The sequence below is a fragment of the Aythya ferina genome (assembly GCF_964211825.1).
Source record: "Aythya ferina genome assembly, chromosome: 26".
Lineage (NCBI taxonomy): Eukaryota > Metazoa > Chordata > Aves > Anseriformes > Anatidae > Aythya > Aythya ferina.
The window spans coordinates 3,643,398-3,663,945 of NC_140324.1; the positions used below are offsets into that span (position 1 = coordinate 3,643,398).

At 41.9% G+C, this 20,548-nt stretch overlaps 1 protein-coding gene across 3 annotated transcripts in view; it reads left to right on the forward strand.

Moving 5' to 3' along the window:
• Window positions 1-20,548, forward strand: part of KDM4B (lysine demethylase 4B) — a 91,023-nt gene that overhangs the window by 53,368 nt on the left and 17,107 nt on the right. The window contains exons 9-14 of one of the 3 annotated variants that reach the window (XM_084498374.1): window positions 4,214-4,410; window positions 4,902-4,934; window positions 9,039-9,208; window positions 14,352-14,857; window positions 16,098-16,215; window positions 19,452-19,630. In XM_084498374.1, the coding sequence (XP_084354500.1) occupies window positions 4,214-4,410; window positions 4,902-4,934; window positions 9,039-9,208; window positions 14,352-14,857; window positions 16,098-16,215; window positions 19,452-19,630 (1,203 nt within the window). The remainder of the gene's footprint in view (window positions 1-4,213; window positions 4,411-4,901; window positions 4,935-9,038; window positions 9,209-14,351; window positions 14,858-16,097; window positions 16,216-19,451; window positions 19,631-20,548) is intronic. The other 2 variants (XM_084498375.1, XM_084498376.1) reach the window with 2 other exon arrangements.

The window sequence follows — 20,548 nt, forward strand, 5'->3', positions numbered from 1 at the left end:
CAGCAAGAATTTTCTGACCTTTTGGACATAACCATCATTTTCTTTCCCTGCTTTTAGGCTTCATCACTAGGAAGAAGCAGATGAAAAAACGTTAAGCAAAGATTTAGGTTTTCCATTTAATGATGGCATAATAGCTGAAAGAACTTATCTTCGAGTGCATTGTGTTTTTTTTTTTTCTGTTCAAACTTCCATTAAGGCAAAGTGGGAGGCTAGCTGGGTCTTAAACAACTGTGCTTGCAACAGGCCCTGACTTCATCTAAATGTGAGGTTTTTTTCTATGAGAACCAGATGTGCCAATTTATGTAGATCATTTTTGTGACTATTCCTACATAAGGAGAAGGGTTGTTTTACATTAACTCTTTCTATGTTACAGAACAGATGGGGTTCAGTTTAGTGGTACTAGCTGGGAAGTGAGGGAAACTGCCCCTAACACTGTTCTATTTTCTGTCCCCTGCCACTTTCCTCAGAACTTGCAGCTGGTCCTTGGAGATGAATCCTCCTTGATGACAAATACTCTTGTTTGATCTGTCACTCCTCCAGCCGTGCTGTTCCTGAGCAGGTCGGTGTGGCAGTCTGGTTACCAGGTGGGGAGAGGCAGAGAAGAGGCACCAAGATGTTTGATTAGATCTCAGAGTTCCTTACATTTCTCACCTGCCAGTTTGATATGACAAGCACATCCCTCATGTTGCCTTTTAGTCATGGCCCGTGCTTTGGGTGACCATATCACTTCTAGATCTTTCACAGGTCTACGACCAGTACGTGTTATGCTGCCAAAAGAAAGGAAGGAAATCTGTAGTAGGAATTTCTGGAATACCTGAATGGGGACTTTGTGGTTCAGTTTTCGCTCACATAAAGAAAACGAGGTTTCTTATCTCTCCTTAGTGGTTGTGTAAGTGTAGTCATGTTCATTTTATATTGTTGCTTCTGCGAATTTTAATAATGCTGGAGTAGTAAAGTGTTAGAATTTGAGGGGAGGGGGGAGAGAAATGGAATATGAAAGCTGTGTTCCCCGGAGATTGGGATAAAGAGAGATGGGGGTGGTGGTGTAGGCATAATACGTCTTAGAAAACTTGTGTGTTTATGGCCAAATCACATACTTGGAACATTACGAACAAATATGATTTTGTGTATTTGAAAACGGGCAGTTGATGGGAATGGCTGTCATTGACAGGGAAACACAGGCTTGCTCTTTTTTCCTGTTCTAATAGAGCAGAGCATGTAATTAGCTGCAAAGGAATCTTCTCACCCCTTTTTCCCTGCAGTCTCCTTCTCCAATCTCCCTTCCTGCTCCCTCTCCCACCCCTAATACATACATACACGTTCCTTTTTGCAATTGTATGGTGTCTGCTGTGTTAGCAGGGTCTTGCTGCTGTGTCTGAGGGAAGGGTATGGAAAAATACCCTGCCCTGGCCATTCTGGGAGCATGAATGTGACAGAACTGCAGCAGCTGAGGAAATATAACTGCATGATCTGGGAGAAGCCCCAGAGGAAAAAGGCTTTGTAAATTATTCATGCTTGCTACTGTGAAAGCAATAAAATTAAATTAAAACTGAAATATAAACATACATCATGTTAGATTTGTGTATGAAGAAAGGAACTTGGCTACTGCAGGCTGCTGGTGTTGCGGCGTGCTGGAGATTGCAGCCCACGGTGTCGTTTCTCTGAGTAGCAGCGTGAGGAGCAGCATCCAGCTAGCTCAGTACGTGGTGCCACGATGATCTGTGTGTATTTCACATTGTCGTGAGCCTTTCAGGCTGCCGGTGGTTCTGTGGTGTTGGAGGCTGCACTGGAGACCTGTCCAACTCAGGATTTGCTCTGCTTGATTTGAAGGGATTGACATCTGCGTGCTCGTAGCACCTTGGTGCCAGGTCGGGATCAGGGAGTGGGCTGTGCCTCTCTTCAGCCCTTTTTCATATCCGTAAAGGCAGAGGAGGTCAATCTCCATAGCTCACCGGCGATGTATGCTGTGGGGTGCTCTTCTGCATTCCTCTTTGTAGCAGTACACAGGCGCTTTTAACATTTCTTAAGGAAAAGTCATTGTGAATGTGCTCAGCATAAATCCCTTAAGCATGTGTTTGTGGAGGTGCTGGTGAGAAGCTTCTGCCTGGGCAGGAATTTGAAACATGGGCGCCAGCTGTGGGCCTGCCATTCTTTGGCCAAATTGCGTTTCCAGCCTTTCTTTCCTGCACTATTTTTCATTAAATGAATCGAGTTTTCCTGAAAGTGCCTGGCCATAAATACTTCTTCCCACTCAACACGCTCAGTGATTGCTGCTTTCCAAGCCGTAGCAGGGCTGCAGGTAGCCCAAATGAGAAACAGGGGCTGGGGGAAGTGGGATAGCTGAGAACTGCACGGAAAGAATCCTTTTCTCTCTCGAAAGCTTCCTGAGAAGCCATAAGGCTTTTAATAACAGTAGTGAAAAATGAAAGAAGAAAAGATACACATTTAATTTCATGCATTTCTGTGAGGAAAAAGGATAGAATAGTTTTGAAAAGGTACAGAGGGAGGGTGAAACAGCTTTAAAAAGTCCTGCAAAGTGGCTAAATTACCTCATCTCAACTTGAAGTTGAAAGGCAATTTAGCGCAGGTGCCTGCCAAGCAATGCTTTGAACCTTAGAGCAAAATTAAGAAGGGGTCCCGCTTTTCACAGCCCCCAGCAAAGCTGCAGATGCAGCCCCCATGAGACGAGGGGACTTTGCTGTGTTGCTGTGTCCTTCTCAATCCTGTGCCGCCTTTGAGTTTGAAGCTCGTAAAGAACAGATGCTCCTTCAGCCTGGTGTCTGTGTCCAGGGTGAGAATCTCCTTGGAAGAAAGACAGTCCATTAATCCTGAGCTTCATCAGAGCAAACAGAATCCAAGTAAAAAAACCTGTATCTAGTCTTTGTGTAGATGAATCCAATGGCAAGGGTGTCATTCCAGAGGTTAATTTTAATGAACGTACACTACTTGAGATGAAAGATGCATGTTTTCTTTGGCTTAGGCATATTTGGGTTAAATGCAGAATGTTGTTGGTTTAACCTTTTTTTATTGCTCTACGTGTGCTTTGGTTAGTCTCCTGAAGTGCACAGGTAAAAGTAATTTAATGCGGCTGGGGCTTTGTGTGTTAATTGCTGGAGGTTAAGGAATATTTTGATATTTTTTGCTGCTTTAGGCCTTCTATCGGGGCACTGGGGAGCCAAGTTGTGATAATTTGTTAGTTATAAATCACCAATGTTTCTCTTCTGATTTTTAAAAGCCTGCTCAACGTACAGGTAGGTTTTATTCGATGCAGTGTTATCAGCTTGGAAAATGGAGAGCAGCCAGGGCGCCTGCTGTAGGGTGGCTGGCTGCTCGCTTTCCATGACGCACATCTGTATTTTTATTCTCCATTTTTGTGTGGGCTGAGCTTCCTGAATAATATTATTGCCAAACCGGTGTCTTGGCTATTACCTGCATCCAGTGGCATCAGTACGTTCCTGCTTTCTCTTTTGATTCTTCTCCCACTCCACTATTTTTACCGTCTTTTGCTAAGTAACCAGTTAATTTTTGCAAGCTGGACACAGCTGAACAGATCTTGTCCGTCTGTTCAAACCATCTTGCGTTGCCGGCAGCAAAATGTGCTTAATTTTTGGTTTTGCAATTTACTGTCTAGTGAAGGATTTATATGCCACATCTTTGACGTGCAATTATGAAGTTTAACTGCCTTGGTCATTAGGTTAAGCTTTTGTTCCTTTAAGGCTTTTTCAGTTACAAAGTGGTGTTGCTAATCTCTTTTCAGCCTGAGAAACTCCAGAAGAGACTGGCTGAGAGGGGAAATGGAGGTCTGAGCTCAAACTCAGACCTCTGGTCTGTATTGACCAAAGTTATTACTGTCTAATGACTGTAAGACAGCAGATGAGTAATATATACACCGGGTAGCATTTATAAGAAAGTTCTAACCTGGTTTTGGTGGGCTTAGAGAAGAAAACATTGGGGAACAGAGTCTTCAGCTACCTTGGAGCACATGGCAGCTTGTGCTGTCTCTGCTTTCGCCCAGGGCAGGTGGAGGCGATGCTTTTCGAGTTGAAATACCGACGTATGTGTCAGTGCACTTGCTTGTGTAACCCACGGTCGGCCTTACAGACAAAGCCTGCAGAGTGCCAGCTTGCCTCTGGAGGAAGGCAAGCTCAGCTGATGAGAAAAGGAAAAGTTCCTCTGATCTGACATGGTGTTGGTGTCTGGAAATCTCTTGCAGTGTACTTGCCGCAAAGACATGGTGAAGATTTCCATGGATGTCTTTGTGAGGGTTCTGCAACCAGAACGTTACGATCTATGGAAACAAGGAAAAGACATTGCTGTCCTGGACCATATGAAGCCCACGGCTCTGACTAGCCCAGAACTAGATGCCTGGAATGAGACGAAGGCAGAATTGAAGGCCAAATTGCTTCGCAGGTAAAACAAACAAAAAAAACAACCACCCAGACAACAGAAACGGCCAAAAAAAAATGTCTAAGCGTTGTGTTTGATTTTAATTGCTAAGCTTCTAACTCAGTAATTATCAGTTTGGGATAGTTCAAACTCTCTCTCTCACTGTCTTGTGTGCTCTTCTAATTTTTCATGGGTAATATGCTCCCTCGTTGTTCTGTTTCTTCTAAACACTATAAAAGCACAAGTTTTTTGAAAGTAGGACACTGTCTGCCCCCTCACATCCCATCTTTTATCCTAGAAGACAAAAAATCTATAGTAAACACTTATAGCTTCGCTTATCAGAAGGCAGGAGGAAAAAATTGTCAATTGCAAAAGGGATTTTATGCATGCCTTTTTGTGCTTCCTTTGATCTCTGTATTAATTTTCTGCAAGTTCATCATGTTTTTTGTGTTACAGCATGCTTGAATTGAAATTTTGGCATGCTAACCTTTTACTGTTGGAATCTTGCTTTATAGGATAGGAGATGAGGAAGAGGACAACAAACACCGGTATGTGACTTCCCTCATCAACTTCAATGACTTTGTTCTTTCTCCTGTCAAGTTTCTTAAAACAATAACTCCTAAAGTGTTTTCCTGGTTCAACTAGTTTTTTCATGCCTGCTTCCTTGAAAGGGCACAGCAAATCTTCGGACATCGAGGTTTCTCAGACTTCATCTTGTATTTGTGCAGTTTTCTGAGATCTCCTCTTGTGTCCTGTTAGAGAACCTCAGCTGCCTGTTCTGGTTTTCCATTCTTGAGTGCTCAGCCAATGACCTGAACAAAGCCAGGCCAGAGATGCGATATTTGTCCGATGGTTAACTGGATGTGGGCAAAGCTAACTGGTCACCGAAGCAGATAATCAATAAAAAGCTGCTGCTGCCTTGGCAGGTGGGATTGGACTAGTATGTTTTAGAAATGGGCTGCCACTGGGAGAACTTACCTTCCTTGGCATGCTTGCATGAAGAGTGAGACTCTGTGTTGCAAGAAACTGAAAGATCGTAAGGCTTTAATGTACTCAGATAGATGTAAAGTGTCTGCTCTTCCATATGCTCCCTTACACTTTTTTTTCCTTTTTTTTTTTTTTTTTTAACATCATTCTCATTCCTAGCCTGCCTGTTATCCAAAACGCTTCCTCTGTAGCGCACACAGCTTATTTCTTTCTGATCTCATCTACCATTCGTTGCATTTCAGATGCGAATGTTGTCCATTTCTGGAAATTGTCCTGCCTCATCTAAAAGTAACGTTCCGCTGGTAATTTCTGTTCAAACATCACTTCCTTGAAATCCAGAAATAAAATTTTAATTAGTCTGTAGGTTTCCGAGGCCATCTTTGGTAGGATCTATGAGTGGCTTTGAGTTCTAAAATTACAGACCTAATAATTTGATGATGTTGGCTGCATTCAGGTATCATATCAAAGAAAAGGATATACAATGAGAGTGTCTCTCCTTCCCTAGCATTAGTCTTTGTTGTCCTCCAGGAGTTTTCAGTCACCTGGTTTGCTTCGCAGTGGTGATCCCGTGCCTTACCTTTCCTACATGAAATAATTAGGCCCTTATTTTAAAATGCTGAGCAGGGAAAGTGTGTTATCTATTAAAGGGATGCTCTTAAAGATATAAGCGGGGTGTTTTGGCAGCTGACAGACCTCTGCAATGTTGCTTCACTCCAGAAGTTATTTTCCTAAAATGTTTTCAGTTCTTCCTTCTGTAGTGAACTTCAGGAAAACAGGGTGGTCTGCGAGTCAGCAGGTGTGATTTCTGCTCTTGGGGCTGTGACTGAACTGCAGTGGGTCCCTGCATCCAGTTCTCCCATGTCTGGAAATTGGGAGCCTCTTTATGGGAATACTTTCTATGGATATTCAGGGTAACTTGGGTATATTTAATGTTTGCACGTGTAACACCAAGGAAGTTTCCCCTGTTTGAACCTATTGCTTAGCAGAGGAGCCTCTCTCTTCTAACCCGGGCTATTGTAAAACATCCAGCTAGTTTTTTTCTTATCTCTTCATTGTTTCCTACATTTTTTCAGTATTACACTAGAGCAGGTTTCAAGCAGTTTAGTACTGCTTATCAGTAGTCTCCCTCTTATGCTTATGTCTTAGAAAGACACAATTTTACTTGGACTGACTTTTCTCAGCAGGATGGACTTTACTGGAAGAATGGGATTCACCTCTGCCCAAACCTCTTCGCTGTTGTATCTACTTAATTTTAAGTCACTTTGTGGTCTGTACTTCAAAGAGTACAAAGCTGCATTTTTGCCATCTCTCTTGGAGACTGTAGCTTTTAAACTCTGCAAAGAGATCTGTTATTTCTTCTCTAAGGTCATTCATACTTAGTTACCTTGAAAAAACCCACTTTGTTTACTTTATGGCTTCAGCAAGAGACTGTTTTAGTCTAGTCCACAAAAAGCCCATTTCTGGTCTGCGAATTGTCAGGTACAGAACATCTTCACTTCTGGAAATGTACAGTCTTCAGCTCTCATAGTTCTGGAAGCCCAGTTTCTTTAAACGAATGTACTCTTTCTTCCTCTGGTCGTTTTTCCACAACTTCAGAGTCAAAAGAGCACCGTAAAAAGATCTTTTTTATCTCCTGTGAGTATGAAGTTGTGTGACATAATTTTTGCCTGGTACTTCTACACAATGGCAGCAAAACACACACTTGACTTAAAATAGCTCGATTCTACTCCACTGCTTTCCTCACCAACTATGGAAAGTTTCAGCTGGAACAGAAAAGTCTTACAGGTTTGTCTTCTCCCACCTGGATTTCCCCCCACACGGAGAAGGAGGTGGTGTGTACCTCAAATATTGGTGAAAAGTTGATCCTTCTGGGTTCAGCTGTGTGTTCCTGCTAATGAATGTCTTGCAGGTGCGAAGTTAACATCTATACTTGGAGTGCTACCATATGGTTGGCGTCTAGCAATTATAAATTCCTGTGCATATGGATCAACTTTCCTTTCTATTAATCATTCATCTCAGGTTGATTTCTTTTCCCTTCCTTTGTTGGTTGCCTGATTAAGGACTCTCAACTTTGTAGTACTCCAAATCTAATTAGCAACTGAGTTGCTGGGGATGTGAAGCTGAATTGCAGCTTTTCTAGAGTTTTGGGCTGATGGAAGGGAATGCACTGTCAGGGTGGTTTGGTTTCTTACATGATGGTAGATGCAAGGGCCTGCAACAGGGAGGCCATATGGAAGATCCTGTTTTCAAAAAATATAAAATCAAAAATCTCTGCATGCTAAAAAAAATTATAGTGTAAAAAATGCAGGTTTCTGAATTAGTCTCTTCTGAAAAACGGAGCTCGATAGGCTTGCACCCCACACTGAAGGGAGCTGTTTGGCAGATCCTTTAAGGAGAAGCCTGGGCTGGGTCTGGCTGGGATGGAGTTAACTTTCTTCCTAGCAGCCCGAACGAGGCCATGTTTTGGACATGTGGCTAGAACAATGCTGATAGCACCACTGTTCTGGCTTTTGCTGAGCAGTGCCTGTGCAGCATCAAGGCTTTTCCCACTCTGCCCCTGGCTGGTGAGCAGGCTGGGAGAGGCAGAGGCCAAGACGGCTGGCCCAAACTGGCCAAAGGGGTAATACTCCATGGCATGCAGTGTCATGCTCAGCAGTAAAAACTGGGGTGGAGGAAGAAGAAGAGTGGGGGGGTATAGTTGCCAGTGACTGGCTAGGCATTAGCCTGCAAGTAGGAGGTGGTAAGTGATTTCTTTTGCCTTTTTTTTTCTTTTCTTCGCTCTCTCAATTTCCTTTTTCTTTCACCTATTAAATTGTCTGTATCTGGACAGAAAAACCTAAACAGTTTTCTTGCTTTTGTTCTTCATATTTTCTCCTCCTGCCCTGCTGGGGAGTGAGTGGCAGTGTGGGTGCTTGGCTCCTGGTAGCGGCCCAACCAAAAGGCATTTTCCTGGCATCTGATTTTGCATTTGCCTTCACATTGTGGCTGCTGTGATCTTTTTGTCGTAGTGACATTGACTCTTAAGAGAGGACACTCTTACTATTAGCTGTTAGTATTAGTCTGAACACGTTAACATGCACTTTTTTTAGCTGGGCTTCTTCATAGGCCTTGGACTCTGTGAATTACACTGCTGAAATCATAGACTGCCTATTGCTTATGCTATAAGCATTCACTATTTGGTGTCTTGAGAAAGTGGCTGTGCTGGGGTAGTGTTTGAGAGCTGGAAGATGATGCTTGCAGACTTCCAGCGGTTTTCCAAAAGGAAGCACGTAGAGAATGAAAAGAAATGATGGAATGGAAAGCGAAGATGAAAGAAAGATTTATAACATCTTTTCATCTGTTTTTTGAAATACGAGCAAAATGGATTTAAAATACAATTAAAATGATTTTAACTGCATCTCATGAGCTTGTATTAGGGTGGGAAAAGCTCTTTAAGGAACCAGAACAATTAATGGCTGTTGTGAATGGATCTTAAATGTTGTGTTATGCAAGGTTCATCTGTTTCCTTTCAGATATCTGTTTTGCCCTGCAGCTATTGTTAGCTACCTTGTGTTTTCTCTCCAAAGAAGCTCCTTTTGTTTCATATGCAGCTTTTAGAGTTGGTGATTGTTTTATATATTGAAGGCTGTTCTTTTATGTCAAATCACACTTCTGTACACTTCTAGGTCTCACAGAAAAAGAAGTCAGCCCAGAAGACATAAAACAGAGGATCAGAAGTCTCTTGGGGACGTCATGGCTATTGAAACTGCCTTGGAAGATGTGAAAGTAAAAGAAGAACTGAAAAGGGGGCCAGATCTAGAGGAAGAAGAGAGAAGCAAAGCGATTGAGGGAGAAGGTGAGAGCCCTGCTCACTGATAGCAGATCACCTCAGCGAAGAACTGGGGCAAGCTATCTCTCTAAAACACATTTGTAAATAACTTGTCTGCTCTTGTTTATTTCTGTTGAAATATCAGTGAAGGTTTTCCCAGAATTAAATCTATGCTCAGTGAAACACACCATCATTTACAACAGCGATTGATTTTTCCTTCTGTTTAAGGATTCAGTCCAAATAGGTTTCTTGGCAGAGCTTGAAAGTTCTGCCAAAACTATTAGAGGTTTGTAAAAATATATTTTAGAGGAGGAATATTTTTAAATATTTCATAAAGAAACAAATAAATATGTTTTGTGTCCTAGTCTGAAAAGAAAAGATTTGTGCACTCCTTTGTGCAATTAATCTTTTCTTCTTTCTCTCCTTTCCTCCCCATTTCTTAACAGACTGTGAGTAAAGTTAGCCTTAGGTTGTGTGGGATCCACAGCTGCTGCATGATACAAGTTGCAGGTTTGGTTTTCTTCAAGTCAAGCTGTAGGAGGGAAAGTTTTCATCTTTCTTTGCACGGCTGAAGCTAATAGCTGTCCATGACAACTCCCAGTCCTTTTTGATTTCTTGTGCGTAATAGCATAGGTTTCAAACTGTTGAGGGGAAGGCAAATAGGAATAGAAGCTGATATGACAACTGCTTTCCACAAATCCATGGCTCAATTTATGTGCAACATTGGATAAGGTTGCATTTAACCTTTCCCTGCTCTTTGGCACATCTATAGAGTGCACATAATATTTTATTAATATTATTGTCCTCCTGTAGCAAACAACATCTGTAAAATTCTTTGAAGCTGTTGGTTGGAATACTCCATGACTTAAGGCAAAACAGGACTGAAGGCCTATTGCAAAAGCTGAGGATATCGTGCTTTGTGTGTAACGTGTTCCTCATGTGTATGTTTAGTCCAAAAGCCTGATGTGAGCCATCTTGCTGGAGGCTCTTTTTGTGATATTTTTTTTCCTTGGCTTTGTATGAAGGGTTGCAGTTCTTGCTGGGAGTAAGCTTTCTTTTTTTCCCCCCCATAAAACATAAGGATAAGTGGTTATTTCTCATTTGGAGGCATTCTCAAGCATTTCCTAAACACTAGTAAATTCATTTTCATGCATTATGTATCCATTATTTGTTTTGCATATGGAGATAACTGATGCTGTAAACTACTTCTTGACCCTTGATGATGATCTTACGGGAAATTTGTGGAAGCTCTGGCTAAAGAATTGGTCTTTTGGTTCTGTGGTCTCTTAGCTAGGCAGTGTGATTTCCTTTTTCATGGGAGATAAGGAGCTGGAAAATCATTGTCATGCAGAGCAGGAGTAGTGCAGTGTGAATTGTTAATTTCTGTTGCCCTAGCTTGAAAGTGGCAGCAGGGTGTTAAATTGTATGCCTTTAGCTCTTACACAAGTTTAATAGTTAATACTTGTAATAAATAGCCTGAAAATGCTGATATCCCGTGAGAGACGAGATAAGTGACAAGGACAGATCTGAGATCCTTAGAATAGCAGAGAAACAATAAAAACTTTGTTCTAGTCGAGTAGGTTCTAAACCATACACTTAGGCTACATGTTAAGAGCTCTTTAACTGTTAGCACAGGAGGGACAAACTCATTTTCAGGACTGTTGCAGAAGGTGTCACTGTAACTGGACTGTTGGCACTGCAATTTCTGAGAGGTCTAGTGCTGGGTGTGACTGTTCTGTACAAATATATTGCAAATATACAAGTTTCTTAATGCAATATAGCAATACAATACCACTGAATTCTCTACTGTCCAGCTTTGTACTGTCTCTGTTACCTCTCACAAGCGTATTACAGTTTCATATGGAACACAGCATCTTTTTGAATGGCCCTGCTATGGTAATTTTGCTTTTTCCTCTCCTTAACTTTCTTTTTTCTTTTGCTCTGACTTTAATTTGTTTTTATTTCCTACTCATACCCGAAATAATGAACTTGAGTAGGAAGAAGAATGAGATTTCAAAGTAATCATTGGTAGTTTCAAAGTAGGTCTTAACACTTCGTGTTGGTTATTTGGACTAGCTGAATATTAATAAATGGAGGTTTTCAGGATTTCTCACCCAGATACCTTAAAGTGTTTTCTTTTTGTCTTTATGACTCAGCGCTATATTCATAATTTATTACGCTGCTATTAATGAATTTAGAATTCTTAGCAGGTTGTCAAGGGACTTGAAATTAAAAAAGAGTCTTTGAGCTCTGCTCATCCCTGGGTGTGCTAAGCAGCATAAATACATCCTGTGAGTCAGCAGGTGTTATCTGCTGTGCTGCGCGTAGTGAGAGTCCCGCAGAGCTGGGCTACAAACCCGTACATCTCACAGGAGAATTTTTTTTTTATTAATGTGAAAAGCAGCAACGAGATGCCAAGCTGTAAAGTCATCATGTGTAATTTTCTAGCATGTTTCATTAAATGGCATTCGCACACATACTCTGAGGGTTGTGATTGTAAACCAGGTACATAGTGACATGAAATAATGCTGTGATCAAGGTGCCAGTAAAACAGAAATGGAAACTTTTCTGCTGTTATCTGCACGTAATAGCAAGCCAGTGCAGACAGAGCTGACCTTTTAGATGACCATTTGCTTTGTGAGGTTTTTACTTGGGGCAGGATCCCAAGGTTGGGCTCTCCAACGTGGCTTAATCTTGCAATGTGAACTCATTGAGAGGTGAGGCTGTTCAGTGCGATGGAAGGATTATCACCAAACAGGGTCATAACACAGGACTCTCTCCTGGAGACTGTTTCTGGACTTTTCTAGAATCACACAGAGAGAAAAAAAAAAGAACCTTTTAACATATTGCTAGGAGTTGCTTTGTCCATCTACATACATACTTACAGAATGTGCTCTATGCAGTTCTGGTAACAGCTGAACAGACACAATTCCTAGAAGCACGTACAAGGCATTTTCCTACCACTTGTGCTTTCTGCTCTTGTATCCGTCATGTTAGCACCGGTGACGTATGAGATGTAAGCGTTAGGTGTGCAGGAACTGCTTCAGGGTAACATTCTGTTTCTAGAAGTAAGGAATGTTGTTGAAAGGGAACATGAACTCAGTGTTTAGGAGGAACTTTGGAACAATGGAACAGTCTTCAGGATTACTTCATCTGCAGCAGTCTCCCACATGGATTGAAGAAAACCCTTGAGTGCAACTACGCACAAACACAGACAACATCTAGAAGGATGGAGTGCTGCATTAGAGGGAGGTACTGGAAAAATTCCCCTGCTTTCTCCCATCTTACCTCTGTGCTTGTGCATCTGCTAGATTAATGTGTCTTTTTTATGGTTGCTTTTTGAGCTGTTGACAGTACAAATAATTTAACTAAAGTTATGGCTTAATTATTCATGCTATAGTCCATCTCTAATTGCCTTTGCCCGATATCTGGGGATATTGTTCTAACGGATGAAGTCCATTCTCTTGATAGCAGCTTTTGATAATCTCATTGCTCGATGGTACGGTGCGAGCTCTGCTGTAAGTGGTTTGATTTCCCCATCAACACCCCTTCCCCTCAGAGGTATCGGATACCTGTGACTTCAGTGAGCTCAGTGTAGTATTTCAAAGTACCTTCAGACAAGTGAGTTTTAACATCATTATGCTCCTGTTTTCCACGTGTTACTAGCTCTGCTACCTGTGCCTTTCTCTTTCTGTGGAAGAGCAGCTGATAAGGATTCCTCTGCTAGCCTACCCTATTGATTTGTCCATAAAGATCCTTTTACTTTCTAGAAGTATTCATGATAAGCCAGATCAGGCCTTTGAATTTTACTTCACTTTCTCTTGTCTTGTGATTTTTATGGATTCACTTGCAAACTAGTTTGTTCATCGTAATGGAGGAACTTTTAAACAAAGTTCTGCATGGCAGCTGCTGTCCAATTACCCATTTAGAAGTCAATAAAGCTGGTGAATGGCATTTGTTTTGTTGTTGGGTAGAGAGTTTGTTGAGCGTATAGGGAGTAAATATGATCTGGTTTTGTGCAACTGGGGAAAAATCCAATTTGACTTTCATTCAATATGTTTGTTTCTCTAAGGAAATTCAATATTCCTCTCTCTGTGATGGAACAAACCAGTTTATCTGAGAGACTGCCTGCACGAGTACAAGAATACTATTTGGGATGGACTTGTTGCTTTTTTTTTTTTTTTTTTTTTTTTTTTAATAATGTAAATAAAGTCATCAGACCAGACTTGTGGGAAATGTCCAGCCTCAGGTATCCACTAGAAGGTTTCAGCAGGGATTTTGGCACTTCGTCTTACTGTGGGATTATTCACCTTCTATTTTCAAACCCTTCCCTCTTGCAAATGCTGCGTTAGTGTGCGATGGCTTCCCTGATTTTCTGTTTACTAGATTTGGCTGGCAGCCTAGTATAGTCCTTAATGGAGGAATCTGAATGGGGTGGGATCAGTAAAGCTTCATTTTTAGGGTGAATAGGCTGATGTGATGAGAAGTCTTTTGTTGTCATCAGCCCTCATCCTCATCCCGTTAGTGGGGAAATGGTCTTTTGCAGTCAAGTCATCTCGTCGTAGCATCTGCAGGTAAAAAACAATCTCTTATGAAACAAATGGAGCACTGGCGTTTGTCTGTGGAGCATCTATTATTTACTTTCCTTTCAGTGAACTGATAACTTTATTCATGAAGTGGGGGAAGAGTTGGGCAAAGGGAACATACATCACTTTAAATGGATTACGGCAAGCTCTGAGCGCGTCTCCAGTCCTGACCTAAAGACACTCACACAAGGGCCAGTAGGAATTTTAATTACTGCTGTAAAATTAGACTGTGTGGATCCTTTAAAAGAGTCGTATTGCAGAGATAGGTGGGGAGGAGTCTTCGTGAGAGGTGGTAAGCAGGTAGAAGCAAGGACAAATGGAGCAAGTATTAGGAAAGGATATCTCAGTAACCAGTACTGGCACAGTGCCTGTAGTAGACGTAGTTCAATGCTGTATTTGATTCATGCTTTAAAGGTGTTGTTTTTAAAGGCCTTACAGTAGAAATCTTCAATAATAACGATCTGGGTGTCTTTGTTCAATTCTTCTCGACTGAACACCGACACAGGTTGCCCAGAGAGGTTGAAAAATCAAATGCCCGACAATCTTGACATGTGAAGCTGATTGTTGCCTATTTCTTGAAACAGGTGACTGCAAAGTAAAGGCCCGTCCTCCGAAAGTAAAAGGTGAGAGGAAGAAGAAGCACCTTTTCCATCAACACCAGCACCATCTGCAAGCACCGCAGCCTCAGCAGCAGCAGCCACCCCTGCCACCAGCACCGCCGCAGCAGCTGGCAGAGGAAGAGGCACCAGCAGCACGGCCACCAGTACCCGCAGCAGTACCCACGTCGTCCACAGCAGAAAAAAGCTTGCCCCCGGCTCCCCTGAACATAATCCAGCCCTCGGAGACGCCGGTTGAGGAAGATGACTTTAAGCCCCGGCCTATCATTCCCATGCTTTATGTGGTTCCACGGACCAAAAAGGTGGTGTTTGACAAGGAGCGCATGTCCTGCCAGCAGGCGTTCGAGCAGTTTGCGACACAAAAAAGTCCAGGCTGGCGGGAACAGACGGTCCCTTTGGAAATCCCTGTGAAGGAGGAGGAGAACGCGGAAGCAGGAAATACAGAGATTGCTACAGAGGTCAGTGATCTGCAGGTATGCGTGACTGAGGAAGTGACTGTAAGATTTGCTGATTTGAGCAACGAGCTGAGTACAGGAGTCCTAACTTCTGCCCGAGCCTCTAGTGCAATAGTGCCATGGTGGTGGGCCATGGATTGCTTGGACAGGAAGAGATTATTTTCTCATGCTTCAGTCTGTAGTAAGTCGTTGTATTGATGCTAGCTCATTAATAAAACTCGTTATTGTCTGCAAAAGATAAAATAGGGAATGGCTTTTCCTGCTATTAATAAACATAGAAATTACTGGAATGATCAACCTAAAGGCTAGGCGGGGAAGACCCTGCAAGTAAATGGCTGCTGCAGAGCAACAATGATGAAAACCAAGTAGTCACCAGGGGAACTTGGATTGCACCAGCATTTCGATAATTCTTCTGCCTTGTTTCTGACGTCTCCAGCTGATAGCATGTGCTTTATGCTTCCAGGTATTGACCTGCTGTAGTGTTGCCTTCGGATCTTTTCCATAATGAGAACCTAGAGTTGGAAAAGTTGGCAGACATAACTTTTTCATGGACAATACAGTTCATGACATATAATCTATTGCAGGCATCTTTTTTCCCTTGGTGAGTGCTTTCTTGAGGACTGTTTTCAAAAGAGGAAGGAGGCAAATGTTCAGAAATTAGATATCTAGTACTAGATATCTAGAAATTAGATACCTAGCACCATCTAGGTATTAGATATCTAGTACTAAGTAGCTTACCTGTAATGTGTTCAGTGCCTTTCACCAAAAAGGACTGTGAGCCACTATGATTGGTATGTATGCGGTATTTCCAGTGTTGGATGGTGCGCAAGGCAGTAGGTACAGTACACTATAAATACATTTGTCATAAAATGCACCGTAATGCTCTAGTAAAATGTTTCTGATCCTATATGCCCTGCACATAATTTTCATAGTAGATTTTCTAGCTGTTTGTGTGGTAGACCCAGACTACTCATAAGGCAATGGAAGTGGCAGATTTGAAGCTGCTGTGAAGCTGTTCTGGCTTGAAGAAAACATTGCAGTTTACCTGTACCTGACATCTTAGGAGACAGAATTGGCTTTATCTACTACACTAATTGGCTTGGGAGGCTTTATTGATTCAGCCAAAAGGCAATGAAAAGTTGGCTATGTAAATTCAGCAATTCTTTATGACAAGTATTCTGCTTCTGTTGTCCTGTAGTCTCCTTTGCTTGCCAGTAGATTTTGGGGTTCCCATCTAGCTCGTTCTGGTTTGTTACAGACCGCTGCTTTTTCAAAAATGAAGATGGAGATAAAGAAAAGTCGTCGTCATCCACTGGGCAAACCCCCAACCCGCTCCCCGTTGTCAGTCGTTAAACAGGAGACCTCGAGTGATGAGGGTGAGTGCTGCACTAGCATGGAGACTGCTTTGTGTGTCTTGTCTAACGTGGAAAAATTGCTGAAGCTGATTAACAAAATTGGATGGCTTGAAAGTTTTTGCATTATACTTAGAAAATGGTAGAAAATGCAGCATGTTCCTGTTCTGATAACCTGGCTAGAAGCAAATACATCTGTAGGAGGAGTCCCTTCTCACCTCCCATCCTTTTTTCTATCAAGAAAAGTACTTTGCTGGTTGCAGAATGAGGCAACATTTTGAGCAAAGGGAGGTAAGAGTTCATAGTAAATAACAAAGTTAAAGCTTCTTCTTAGCTGTTTCATTCATATGAGATCTCTTCAGAGGGAGGTGGATATAAGGTCTGCTGTTATGTGTATAGGGATGGTAAATTCTAACTTTTTTGTTATTTTTTTGATTGATGTCAATGTTGGGGTCCAACGTTTCATAACAGATCCAGAAATGAGAATTAGAAAGTCTCTCAGTGCTTGACTGTACACTGATTTTTCTTTTCCCACAATTCCAGTCACTGTAAATTCCATAGTATCTGGGCAAAAGGAGGGGAAAAAAATAAAAAGGGCTCTTACTTCTCACTTGTGTTGTAGTGTGGTATAATTTACCACTTCTGGGTCTTGCCTACATTATAAAATATTCAGAATACAGAAACTCCATAGTAAGATTTTTCACACAGGTGCTTGAAGGTGCAGGTGCCAGTCCTAGCTTTCAAGGAACTTAAAGCTTTACATTCAGAAGGACACAAGACAGAGAACACATTTTAAAGAAACCTGCTGTGGCAGTAGGGTATGCTGTACATACATACCTCCATCTCCTTGCTGAGGATGATGCATTTGATATCCTGCATATGTGTAACGTGGAGCGAAGTGTAGAAAAGCAGTTGAGTCTAGTTAGTTATCTTGTTTTGGTGTACCTTGCAACAAACTCTGTGCTGAAGGATCCTCATTAGACAGATTCCTTTCACTGTTTTGACTTGTTGGATGGTGTATGGGGACTTGGCTGGCTGACTCAGGAGCCGCTTCTGTGAGAGCTGGCATTTCTTGGGGACTGATTTACAGCACTGCTGGGCAAAATCTGATCAAACAAATTCTTCTCTTCCCCGCAAGGGAATAGAAGCAGCTCTCTGCACTCCGTGCTTTTTCAGGGCTAATGTATAAGGATGATCTGGAGGCTGCAGTGAGGAATAGTGAGCATATAAATTAAGGGAACGCAATATTCTACACTAACATTCAATTGAGACAAACTGCAAACCTTTTCTCCCTGTGTGTAAGTTGCTTTGGAGACACAGGAGCCATCGTGAATACTGTGGCTCACCTGGAATCCATCCTGGGATGAATGAAGGTGATGATCACATACAAGAGTCATTTCCTTTTTTCTCTTCCCCTGTCAATATGGATTATGATGCTGGTTTCCAATCAGCTTTCATTGATTTCACTGGTATCATAAATCCTTCCCCGTCTCCTGATATGCTTTGATTAAAAGTTGGAGAAACACATGGTTTGGTTTTGGCTCACGTCTCAAAAATTCCTTAAAGGTGCTTGATTTCTTTAAGAGGTGACTGTTGAGCTGTGCTTTGAAAATCCATCGTGGTAGTATCAATCTGCATACCCAGGGTCACTGATCTTTTTAATTTCAGCTGTACCCTACACAAGATGTGGACTGGTAAGCGTGTTTAGCTGAAGTGACCAGTGTTAAAACACGTCCTTGTAAATCTGTTCTGTTAGAGAGTCAGCTGTGTGCTGATGCTGCCTGAACTGCCAGTCAGTGCATGGCGCAAACATTATCTTCCACTAGGAAGGGATGCCTCGCTCAGCCACTGGCAAGGCTGTTCCTTTTTATTTCCCCTTTTACCAGAATGCTGTGCAGTATTGTGGAAAAGGCTGAGCTATTAGCAGTTCTTGTCAGCCCGTGGATACCAGTTTTAGTCCAACATAAAACTGCAGTGAGAAAGCAAAGATATTTTAGAAAGGAATCATCATGTTAGAGTGACAAAGACAAACACTGTTTATAATCCCAAAAAAAGATTGATCAAACAACCAAATTTCCCACGTTGTCTGACAAATACGTCTCAAATTACTTGGAAGGAGCATTCAAAATCTCAGATGTAAACTTAGCTGTAAGTGTTTTCCTGAAAGTTCCTCCTATCTTTTTCAGCAGCATAAGAATTTGAAAATACAAGAAGGGGAGGTAGGAATGGAGAAGAGGCTTAGATTTTTTGAGAGGAGAGCATTAACTGCGGATTTCCAGTAATTAGCAGTGAGCAATGTTGTTTGATGTGCTGGGCTCTGGGGATGATGCTCCACCAAGATGTTTTGAGTTCCCCTGGCCAAAGCTGGTCTTTTGGGTGCTTTGCAGATGGGTGATGCTTTGAGCTGTTTACACTTAGGCTTGCATGGCAAATTTCTTTAACACTTGTAGTGACTCAAAACTCCTTAATAATGACCGGTAAGAAACTTGGACCCCCGGACTGGCACGAATGGATTCGGTGGTGGTTTAATCATAAAATACCAAGGGTCTTTTAAAGGTTTTATAAAAACAAAGAATTAGCAAGCTAATTAGCACAAGCAGTACCGATCAGAGCTCTGGCAGAAGGAAAGGTGGTGATGAATGTGAATTGAAGGCTTAGCGGTGTGCGCCTGGTGGAAGTTGCTGTGAAGCAGCTGCAGAAAAGTAAAAGGAAAACTTGAACCGTGTGCATCTCCTGGGCAGCATTGGTGTTTGCAGAACCAGGTACAGGAGGCGCTTTGTGAAGGTTGAAATGGCCTTGCTGCTGACAGCTGGGAGAAGGGGGTTAGCCTCACCAAGGCAGCACGTACCGCATGCATGGCTGTTAGAGCACAGCTCCCAGCTGGGGAAAGGACAGGGGGATTTCCTTGCGCTTGCATCATGTTTCTTGAACTTGGCCGCATTAAAAGGATGCTGTAGGTTTCTAGGGCTAGGGAAGTGAAGAGTTAGGAGGGCAATAAATACAGATCCTCTTTCTTCTTCTTCCTCATGGATGATTTCATCAGGTCATTGGTGTCTCTACCTTGTCTGTCCTACCAATTAAGTGGAGATTGTATCCACTTAAAGAAGTATTTGAGACAACTGTGAAGTACCATGGATGGGTTGACTATTCTTAATTATTCAACTGGTGTTGTTGAAACATAAGCTGTTTAACCCTACCTTGCCACTACATTTTGCCTGTCCTAAAGCCTGTCCATCGTTTGGGGATATTTTTTTTTCTAGAAACGTTTCCATTTTCTGGGGAGGAAGATATGAGCGACCCAGAGGCTTTGAAATCTTTACTTTCCCTTCAGTGGAAGAATAAAGCACATAATTTCCCAGCTGAACGAAAATTCAATGCAGCTGCTGCACTGAGTGAGCCATACTGTGCTGTCTGTACCCTCTTCTACCCATATAACCAGGTAATTTCCAAATCTTCTCTGGTAGATGCATCAGTGCTGGGTGCTAGATAGTAGCTACTGTGCAAGTTACGATGCAGACCTCTGTAATAAAATGGGAAGTCTCATACAAATTTGTGTCAGAGAAGTGCGTTTGGATTTAGCAGAGGGTCTAGCCTTTTTTATCTGTCCTGGCTTCTCTGGCTTTCTCAGCTTTAATTATTTAAATCACACATACATGGGTTTGCACTGCAAACAGTATTTCATGCAGCAAAGCAGTGCCATGTTGGGCTGTGATCACTCTTGTTTAGATCTGTGCCTGGACTTTTGAATATATGCAAACAAGCAGCAAAATGAGAATGTACTCAACAAGCATATACATCATTCTTTAGAAACTACTAATACGCTTTGGGTTATGTTATGAGCTGAAAGGCAAAATTTATCAGGTGAATTATTTATTTGTCCAGTTGTGTATTGAGTCATTTTTGCATGCTTGTAGAGCCAAATCTGGCTATATGTATCCGATAGGAATACATGCAGTGTATTCATATGTATGTGCTGGAAGCTTTTTCTGAAAAAAGCAGAACCCACCTCATTCTCCGATTATAAATCTCTTAATTTATTATACAGACCAAAAATAAAATGTGTATTCAGGATTGCTGATTGGTTGTATAATGGTTGTGAGGAAAACTGGCTATAGCTGGGCTGTTTTAATCCTTTGTTTTTAACTCAGCTCTGCTACCAGAAACCTTGAAATGTTCTTCTGGAGAAATTGTTGCAGAAAGAATAGGGAAGAATGCCAAAAGGATGGGAGTGTCGTGGGGAGGAGAAGGACGTCTTACTTTTATTAATATATTTTTCCCCCTTGGTATTTTTAGCTGCAATTTAGGAATTGAGATTTTTACAGAAGAAAAACAGGGAAAACTTCTTGTTATTCTAATA